We start from the raw sequence: 10,698 nt of genomic DNA, 5'->3' as shown, positions 1-10,698 counted from the left end.
TTTTCATAGTATCATCTCTGGTCATGAACAGCACAGTCCCTTGCATAGCATATTCTCATTATTTTTGCAAAGACAATTGACTTCACAAAGCAGACTGGCACATAGATACAAAAATAGTACATGTACCCATTAATATATACAGTATATATGGCCCTTAGCCATGATTAAATACGCTATGCAAAGGTATCACAGAACATGCTCCTCAACGCACGTTTCGTATGTTTGATCTCGCTTCCTCAGAGGGAGCGGTCAATGTTAATTGTTCCTATCTTACAATGATATATGCACTTCATTGTTACCAATGTTCGTTTTTATCGTTTTTTCACATTTTTTGGCCTACTATCTTTTATACATGTAATACTTAACATATTTTATAGCTAAGAAAAGCTCTTTTTTGCTTCTTATAAAGCCTTAGTGCAGGGAAAAACTGAAGCGGGATTAGTGGGATTCCACCTCTTTAATCATAAGGTGTTGGCACATTTTAGCAATCTGCCTTCTTACTAAAATAACAATTTGGCTGTAAAGGAAGTGTAGGAGATTATTTTTCCTTCTACTTTTTTTTCCAGGTAGAAGCCACATCATTTAATGTCCAAAGGCTGCGTTTACCATTATGGTATTGGCCAAAGGGGCTTAGCTGTAACACGGGCAAGACAAAAATGGTGCAAATTTCTAGTAGTAAAAAAAAAAATTAAAATCTTAGAACATGATTGTTAGACGTGATGCGGGATAAGACTTTTATTAGCTCTTCTTACAAAATAATATACATCCACTTCTCACAAACAATTAAAAAGTTCAATAAAAGTTTTTCTTTTTAAATACTGTACAAGAAAAATACCGACATCTTATCATAGGAACGCAAAATCTCTTCCCCTAATGCAAAAATGAAGCCCGATAATGAATTTTAAGGCGTTTCAGATCCTCATCGGTGGTGATATTCTAAGATATGGATATAAACACGTCATTTGTGCTTTATCATTGCCCCTAATTCTTTACAAACATAAATGGTTCCAACAACGATGAAACCCATGAAATAAACTGAATTTCCAGAAACAATTTATTTTTTTCCCTTTCTTTTATACACCTTCCGACTTTACCTTAATGTGACCCTGGGTACTGAAAACTATGCATTTCTCATGCATCGTCACCCTAGCTGGTGCTCCATTTACCCATCACTGCCACCTCCACTGAGATCAATGTTCAGGTCCTCCTACATCCAAGATGGCAAAGTCTAAACCACACATCCACTGCCAAAAACTCGGTGCTGGTGCAGTGGAGGAGGCAACAGTGGGCAAACAGTGATCACCAGGTAGAGGGATGATACCAAAAAACTATCTAGATACTTTTCCAAGCCAGTTTAGAGGGTCACTTTAAGCATTAACCATCAGAAAAAGCTTCCGGATTTCTTTGTAAATGGCAGGAAGCACAACAGATCTGCATCATAGGAGATGGATGTATCTTAAAAACCATAAAGGGGTTTTCCCAAAATTACAAGCTATCCCATAAGACAGGGGATGAACAAGTTACCACTCAAGGTATCAAAGTAGAGCACGTGTGCGACTAACCACTATGATCAACTTTTCCAGTGTTGCACCCATGGATGAATGTAGACATGTCTGGCGATCGGTGGGGCCCACAGTCATCTGACAATTTTTATCAATCAAGTGACAACTTATGTAGATCGGAATACCCCTTTAATACTGGCTGCATACATTGAGACTATGGGACCAGCACAGCAAAATAATTCTATGGTTCCACTAGTGAATCACAAAACTTTAAAGGGAGTTTTCCAGTTGTTTGAAAAACTCAAAACCAAAATGAAAAGTTCCATAAGTTTCCAAAATGCTGTGTTTGCGATCATCGAGTAAGAACACAGATTACATACAGGGACTGAAAAACTGTCCATACCCCAAATGTATCCAGAACATCTCTCCTGCTAGTTTGTTACACTGTAAGTTTAAATTGGGTACAACTGTATCCACTTCTAAGCTGACAGCAGGAGCGGCAGGTGCCCAAGCTTGGCGTATAGTTCTCACTCTATGACAGCAAAATATCATGAAAATAGTGGAGGAATTTTAGACCCAATGGAGATTTTCTAAGGTGGAAATTTCAGACAAATCCTAACCTCATTAGTAATACATTTATTAAAAAGGTGCAGGTCTAATAAATTTTGCACACTTGAAAGGAAATCTGTCAGTAGGATCATCCCTAAATGAGCATGTAGGTCATAAAAAGTTTAATAAAATGAAGCCTTGATATATGCAATCTGATGTCTTATCCAAGAGAAATCCACGCTTTTCTTAATAAGTAAATGAGCTGTTAAGAGTAGAATCTGCCTCCACAGATTATTGTAAATTAAAGGAGACATTGCTAGTCTGAGACATGTAATGACTGACAGGCTGCTCTCCTGTCTCACACTGGTAATGTCTCCTTTCATTTATAATAATCTCTGGAGACAAACAAAACCAAAGAAAAGACAATGTGTGCATATACCCTAATGAAAATAAATAAGTAAAAAAGCAAGTGCATTAAACAATTAACATAGGGTATTTAATAAACAATGTTTTTGAATAAAAAAAAAGCATAAAGCTGTCCCACCGCGACAAAGTGTACACCATTGGAACAGTACCTACACTCTCTGTTTAAACCTACTTAGTGTGAATAGTGGCAGAGAGTCACCGGGTCCCAACCAGACACCCAGCTTTGGAGGGACTATATATCAACTGCCCAGCTCAGTTGAAAGGGAGCCACACCCTATTTGTACTGAATACAAAAATACTGAAGAAAAAAAAAGTTGGGACCCGGTGACTCTCTGCCATCTGCCACTAAGTAAGTATACTAATTACCCTAATTTTTCAATGCACTTGCTTTTTAACTTATTTACATTAGGGTATATGCACATATTGTCTTTTCTTTGTTTCCATGGCCATTGTGAACATGCTTTACATCATGCATGTTATACTCCAGCTCAGTTTTCTGTTTTTCTTCAATAATCTCTGGAGGCAGATTCTCCTGGAGATCTATGTCCGGCCCATAGATCTTAACAGCTCATTTACATATTAAGAAAAATGTGGATTTCTCTGTAAGAAAACATCGGACCAAAGATATAACGGTATCAATTTATTTAGCTTTCTATGACCTACGTGCCCATATAGATGGCTTAAAGGGAATCTGTCACCTACTGTTTCGACTATAAGCTGCAGCCACCGCCATCAGGGGCTTATCTACAGCATTCTGTAATGCTGTAGATAAGCCCCCGATGTAACCTGAAAGAGAAGAAAACATGTTAGATTATACTCACCCAGGGACGGTCTGGATTCGGTCCGATGGGTGTCACGGTCCGGCGCCTCCCATCTTTTAGCGATGACGTCCTCTTCTTTGCTTCCCGTCGCAGGCGCACTGCTCTGCCCTGTTGAGGGCAGGGCAGAGTACTGCAGTGCGCAGGCATTGGGAAAGGTCAAAGAGGTGCGGCGCCAGCGCACTGCAGTACTCTGCTCTGCCCTCAACTGGGCAGATCAGTGTGCATGCGCTGGAGCCACGACGGGAAGCAAAGAAGAGGACGTCATAGCTAGAAGATGGGAGGCGCCGGACCGGACCGCCCCTGGGTGAGTATAATACAACTCGTTTTTCTTATCTTTCAGGTTACATCGGGGGCTTATCTACAGCATTACAGAATGCTGTAAATGGACCTCAACACTCAACTTCCCTCCCTCCTCAGAATTTTGAAAAAGTGTCGAGAACTAAAAAGTCACAAATTTTGGTGTGACCTTTTTATGGCCGATAACTGGCGCAATGCCAATAGTAATTCAGAAAGTAGCATTATTTATTATTACACAGAAAATCTCTTTACAAAATAATCTTGGTCTTCCACACAAAACAAAAGAAGTGCACTGAAAATAATCTCAGATTAAATGGGGTTTATGGCTGATCAATAAGTGTCTGTCCCCCAGAACCCCTTCGATGATTGGCTAAAGCAACGTGCTGGGGAACCTTTGCAGATTACAATGGACTAGTGCACCTGTAAGAAGGCGCTGTGCATGTGTACGTAATAAGAAGCTACATCGCTCCCTAAAGGTGGACCCTGAAAGATGAATACAATCAGTGTACTGAAAATCTTGGGTTGGGTTCCTCCTCAAACAGCACAAATCCTTTAACTCATGATCAATGGCGAAAAATCTACCTGCACCAAATCACAAGTACATGAAAAAAAAGACTAGTAAAAAAAATGTCATCTACCGTCATCAGAGCAGATGCACAACCTCAATCCAAACATCATCATGGAGCCTAGCCCAAGGGGAGCCATACTCCCGTTAATCATCATGTCACAGTGTTAATAATATGGCTGTATAACATGAGGGGTTGCATGTTCCCAGAGCTGGCCATAGACATTAGAGTATGCAACCTCTAAGATCACCACTTGCTGTCATTATATGGAAACATTCCTTACATCCAGATGTAACATGGAAAGGACAGCGCATGGCCGCAGCCTTACACAGAGCTCATATGCCAGACGGACACATGGATGTAAAGGTTTCTATTTACTGACCGCAAGCAAAACATTTCAATTGCGAATTAAAACACAAGGTAGAGTCTGATGCTTTTTTTCCTTTCTTATCCAGGGCACAATTAGTTTTTTTTAAGAAATGGCCAGTTGCGCTTGTGTCGGAGGGGTTTGGACAGGATGAGAACGTGGCACCACAGTCACACATCTGATCTAATGTCTGTGGCCAGCTTCAGAGCAGGGAAAGACTTTTGCATTTCCCTTTGGCACTTGATGGAAGCGATAAGACCGGTGACCAAAAGTACAAGAGCCATGACCCCAATGTGGTCTTACAGGAACACTCCCAATAAAACTCGTCCATTGTAACAGATCACCCAGGATAGCCCTCTTTTATGTATATTTTCGATGTACTCAGTGAACAGGAGTTTCGCAGTGCATAGCCTGGAAGTTACTACAAAGACATCTACAGTTGGGGAAAGTCCTGCATTTGGCTCCACGTGGCCCAGCAGCAGGTCACGGATTTAACATACAGGAGTGATTTTTAATTGCAAAAATTTGGCAAAAACTATTGGTCACTATGGAGAATGACTCCAGGGCACCAGGTTGTGTCTGTGTCAGAGAAAACAGCAAAGCAAGTGAGACAGACTGGATGCAGGAGGGTGAAGGCTAAACTTCTTTTCCAAGTTCCTCCTCCCCATGTCTTGCCTTGCCTGCTAAAGTTCCCCCAGAATAACTAAAATGTCACTTTATGGCCTGATATTAAGTGTGATGACCTTACAGATTTTGGGATGGGTGAAGGTACCAGAGAGCAGATCTCATTACCTTAACTTCATCAAACATTATAAAGGGGTATGGCCTTTTATGCACTGCCCCCCTCTCCAAGGAATGGCCTAAGACTTTGTTATTGGGACCTCACAATGAGATGTCCATGACACATCCCTTCATACGTTAGCCATAGATGGGATCATAGTTCGGTACATTGGTCCTGCAGACTATCAGCTTCCCGGTCACCAATTTTCAATAGAAAACTTAATATAAAATCTCTCTCTCTCTCTCATTCTGGCAAATGACCGTTTGGCAATTCAACTTCTAAAATTTGTCCCAATATTGGTTAATATCACAGCCTGTAAATACAGTTCATTGTCCACCTTGTAGGCATCTCCAGCCGGACCATCATAGGCTGGTATCGGCAGTCTCCGTTTTTACGCCTGCTGGTTCGGACATGGTATCTGGTTGTCCATCCCGGCAGAACAGCACGGTTGGGTTCTTACAGGCCCACATAGCCACATCCCCACCATTAGCCGGGCTGGAGGAAGAGACCCTACTGCCCTGTCCATGCCGGTTGCCGTATCGATCCCGGAGAGGGTCAGTCCGTCCTCTGACCTCTCTGTTCTGACCCTGCGTACACAGATAGGCTGCAATATTCCTAGTCCTGTAACCCTCTTCCCTATTTCGACCAAGCAGAATGGATATATTGGGGTTGCGGATGGCATAAATCAGTGGGTTGATGGCCCCATTGGCCCATGCCATCCATATGGCCACAGTGTCCATAATCGGAGTGAAGGGGTAGTCCCCCGCGGCTGCCACCAGGCCCATAACACAATAGGGTCCCCAGCAGCAGATGATGAAGACTATCATGATTAGCACAGTGGTGGCCGTTCTCATCTCGCTGTAGAAGCGCAGCAGGTGGGCGTAGGTGGTCACGGGGCGGACCCGGATCTCCGACAACCTCACGGCTTTACAGATGTTATAGTGGCAGAAGCACATGAGGCTGAAGGGCAGGAGGTAACAGAGGACAATTAGGGAGATACTGTAGGCCGCCCCCAACCGGGAGCCGGCGGAGTGGAACACGTACATGCAGTGGTAGTAGCCCTTCTTATGGACCACCCACTGCTCCTTGGCCAACAGGTACCAAGGGAAGGAGAAGCCCAAGGCAGTGAGCCAGGCGGCCACCAGCAGCTGCACGGCCCTGGTCCGCCCGATCTTCTCCTGCGGCTGCCGCACGATGGCATAGTAGCGGTCCAAGGAGATGAGGGTCATGGTCAGGGTGGACACAATCCCAAAGCAAGAGTTAAAGAACCCGTTGGCAAAGCAGAAGCGATCCCCGAAGAGCCAGGCGCCCCCGCGGGAGAAAAGCAGCACGAAGGAGAAGGGCAGGCAGAGCAGCGCCGTCAGGAAGTCGGACAGGGAAAGCGACAGGATGAAGGCGTTCGTCACCGTGCGGAGCTGCCGGTGCTTGCTGATCACCAGGATCACGGCGCAGTTCCCGAGGCAGGAGAGCAGGAAGATGGCGAGCAGCAGCAGAGCCTGGCAAGCCACGGCCACCCCGTGCAGCAGCGGGCTCCCCCCGGCCTCCTCGGCGGCGCTGCGATTAGTGCCGGGAGCAGCGGTCCCGACAGCGCCGTCTCTTCCTCCGACTACTGATGTCCCGACCCCCGGGCCGCCCGCAGCAGACAAGTTGCTCAGCAGAGCAAGGGGAACCTCCATGGGGCGCTGCTCGGCCGGGTGAAGGCATCCCTCAGGCTCCGAGGCTGAGGCCGCTGCTCCCGGGGATGCGATCAGCCGGACTTCTCGCCCGGGTCCAGGGTCTATAGCGCTGGTGACGTCACAAACGTTACCAAGGAAACAGAATCTCTGCTTTGGTTCTTTTACGCACAGAGAATGGATGGAGGGGCGTTAACCCTGCAGCTGCCGGCCGGAAGGAAGAACACGTGCTGCTGTGCTCAGATGAGAACAGGGGGTCAATATAGGCAAAAAGGGGGGTTTGACAAAATAATGACCCCCAAAAGGTCAAGCAGCAGAAAACTCCATTGGCTCCAATTACCTTCTAAAAGGGTTCACGTCTTATTGGACGATTGTCAGATAAGACTGCGTTCACTTTACATTTTCTGTCCAGGGTGATTTTCTATTTTTGCCTTTCCGTTTTTTCCTCCATAACTTTTTTTGCAAGTTTGCAGTCCTGTTTTCAGCAGGACGAGTTGGAGTTTTGAATGTGTTTTACTGTATAATGTACTAAAAAATGCAGGGAAATGGCGATAAAGTGTTTTTGGGGGGTTTTGCTTTTACGGCATCCATTGTACGGTAACAACGACCTGGAGACGTTCTCCAGGTCAGTACAATTACGGCAATGCCAAAAACTTTTATTTTGTTACTTGCAAATCCACAAGAACAGAAATAAACTTTAGCACTTGCCCCATAACTCTTAAAAAAGTCCTTTCTTCATACGATTACGATGGGCAGATGATAACTTCGGTTGTAAAACTTTTTTTTTTTTTTTTTTTTAGAAATTTCTAAGAAAGAAAAAAGTTTGTGTCACTATTTTCTGAGACCTGTAACTTGTTTTTATTTTTCCTGCAGATGGAGTAATTTCAGTGCCAATATCAGAGATACAGAGGTGCTTAACGGGTTAAACAGCAGTGATCGCTGCTGTTAGGCCGGGATCACACATGCTAGGAATACGGCAGAGTCTCGCATGTTAATACCCGGCACTTGGGAGCGGGGAGGGTGTGGCTCCATGTATTGCTATGCGGCCGCACTCTCCGCTACTGAGTGCCGGCGGCAGTGCCGGGTATTAACATGCGAGACTCTGCCGTATTCCTAGCATGTGTGACCCCGGCCTTAGAGCAGATGCTGACTGTGGAACACAGCCGGCTCCTGCGGGGATGCTACCATCAGGTCTTCTTCAGGAGGGGTTTATCTTAATAATGGCATCCATCACCCATATGCCAACAGTGGTTTAACTAGAGCGAGCTGGGCCGCAAGACACAATTTTGAATTAGGCCCTGGTGCAGCTGTCAGAGGCCACAGGCTAAAAAGGCTGCCTGCGACAGACTTGGCACAAGCCCCTCCATCAGGCAGATTCCAGAGGAACCCCAGCACAGGGATCTGGACTTATAACGGAGTCTAGTGGATTACCACCACAGATGGCAAACCAGAGGCATCCTTGTCTTGTCTGGTGCTGCTCACTGGGAGGCGAGTGGCGCTGATGACGTTACGCCTCCACACACTTGCTGAAACATCTGCACGACAATCACATGATTGTCTTATTCATCATTCATACCCGCTGATGAAGTACACGTCCCAGCAAGTAGATGTGACGTTATCGGCACCGCTCACCTGCGAATAGTGCTAGACAACACTTTCCAGCACCTGCAGATTAATGTACGGACTTCATATAACATTTTTAAGGGTCAGTAGAAGACTCTCCACTGAGCACTTGTTCCAGCTGGTTTTAGTAATTGGAAGGGGTGTCTGGATCCGGACCTCCACAAATCAACAGTGTTGAACAGATGCTACACCATGTAAAAATAAACATTAAGCCTGAATATCGGCGTCAACATCAGCTTCAGAAGTATGTCACAAGTGCAAGCCTACACCCAACATAAAACATCTGCGAGGTTTTACATGTTCCATTATCTCAGAAAAATGTCCTGAGCGGAGCCGCAGTTCAGTTTCCAATCTACAGATTTGCCTTCTCTGGATAACAGAAACGCATCCATTGTCTATTGATCCAATGGCCATAACAAGTGCAGCAAAGTAGAAGACCCTAAAGGATGATGAAAAGTCTTATCTCAGGATTACCATAAATTAGAACTAGAGGAAGGACCGTCATACTGGGGAGCAATGACGGCAGAACTAGAAGCTTCCATCTTTGGCAATGACAAACCCCTAGAAGTGTCAGCACTTACCTAAAATCCAAGTGTTACTTGGGACGTCACCCATTTCTTGGGCAACGGGAGACGTTGGGTTCTAATACTGCGGATCTTGTGGAAAGGTTTGCGATCAAGCAGAAACCTTAGTTATAAGACTTAAGGAGCCCAGCCCCATCATGTATGAAGCGCTCCCGCTGGTCTGTCTGTCCTGATTAGTGACACATGAGATGCAAGAGCTGATCACATTCAATTAAAGGAAAACTCCCCCGTTCACACAGAGCAGCTTCCATGAATATTTTACTATTTTTTAAATAAAACCATGTTTGTTTATTTTTTCAAAACATTTTTATTGCATTTTTTTTTTTACAAATTTGCCAGGGTGTTAGAAAAATTTCTCTACCCCCTATACTGTGTCTCTTGTTGGGGAGCCAAAGTATGGTGTTGGTGCAGCACATATAGGGCTCAGTTCACACCAGTGACTGTTTCCTTTAACCTTATGGTAATCTATATGTCCGGTTTTTACAGTCACAATTTAAAATGATAATACAAAGCCCATTTCAGTTTCTTATGTAATCTCTGCAATGGATCCATTAGAAATAAATTATGCTAAACGGATAATGTCTGCAGGTCTCATCCAAAAAACAGAAGTTAGCATGATTACCATCTGTCCCGAAGCCCTTGGACTCCTGGGTATGAAGTTGGTATTCAGAGGCGGCCCAGAGGGCATTCCTGGGATGGGCCTCATTGGGGCAGAGCTCAAATAGTTCCAAAAATGTTGACACCTGTGCCCCACTGCACTGCCAGCGCAGAAAACAGTCACTTACCAACGGCTGCGTCCTATCGGTTTGTACATGGACTGAAAACACATTCACTTTTGGAGTCAATCTGCTCCCAAAAAGTCTTGGAAACTCCTTCCTATTAATTTCTATGAGAAATTCATGTTGTTATCATGAGGGAGTTTTTTTTTTCCCTGGAGAGGTTTTGAAAACGCCTGTTTTTATTAAAAAATAAATAAATAAAAGTGCATGTCACGTCTTTGAAGCAGATCCTGTATGAAATCTCTCCAAACCAGGCATAGTTCAATCAAAAGGCTGCAAGAAAAGCTTCAGGAAACAAAAAAATAACAAAACTCCTCCATAAAGTCATTGGATTTGTCCACCTCAAAAACCTCTATGTGAACATAGCCTGACGCAGGAATTGCTCCATGTTTTGCCACAATGTTATACCAAGAATGACCTAGCTTAGTGGTGGCGTTCAAGTTGCCCTATTGGCCACTGTTATCCCTGGAGATCTAGAGTGACATATTGATTGTGTCAGCCATTGGTTCACACGAGAACACAGTAGGGCCATCACATGAATCGTACATACTTCTAATACAGAGAAAACCAAAAGCAAAACACAAAACAAATATCCTGGAATAAAAAAGTAAAAAAAAAAAAAATATATTGCAAAAATTGCATGAAGGTAGTAATAATAGTAATAATAAGGGTATTTAGTTAACATAATTTTGATCAAAATAGTGTAGAAGCCATCCCGCCACGTCACGGC

The 10,698-nt window shown here is 44.2% G+C and overlaps 1 protein-coding gene across 1 annotated transcript; it reads right to left on the bottom strand.

The window, feature by feature from the left end:
* Positions 1–720: 720 nt before the first annotated feature.
* GPR135 (G protein-coupled receptor 135) lies at positions 721–7,096 on the bottom strand. The gene has a single exon (XM_073585551.1). The coding sequence runs from the start codon at positions 6,983–6,985 to the stop codon at positions 5,672–5,674; it is 1,314 nt and encodes a 437-aa protein (XP_073441652.1). The 5' UTR covers positions 6,986–7,096; the 3' UTR covers positions 721–5,671.
* Between the last annotated feature and the right edge of the window lie 3,602 nt (positions 7,097–10,698).

This window comes from Dendrobates tinctorius, unplaced genomic scaffold (genome assembly GCF_039654945.1).
Source record: "Dendrobates tinctorius isolate UK_male_01 unplaced genomic scaffold, ASM3965494v1 ptg000010l, whole genome shotgun sequence".
Taxonomy (NCBI): Eukaryota; Metazoa; Chordata; class Amphibia; order Anura; family Dendrobatidae; genus Dendrobates; species Dendrobates tinctorius.
The sequence above is the reverse complement of the archived record's forward strand: the minus strand, read 5'-3'. Positions and strand labels throughout refer to the sequence as shown.

Bases quoted from the DNA above. Each gene is read 5' to 3' on its own strand.
- GPR135 (XM_073585551.1), bottom strand. From the start codon at position 6,985: ATGGAGGTTCCCCTTGCTCTGCTGAGCAACTTGTCTGCTGCGGGCGGC.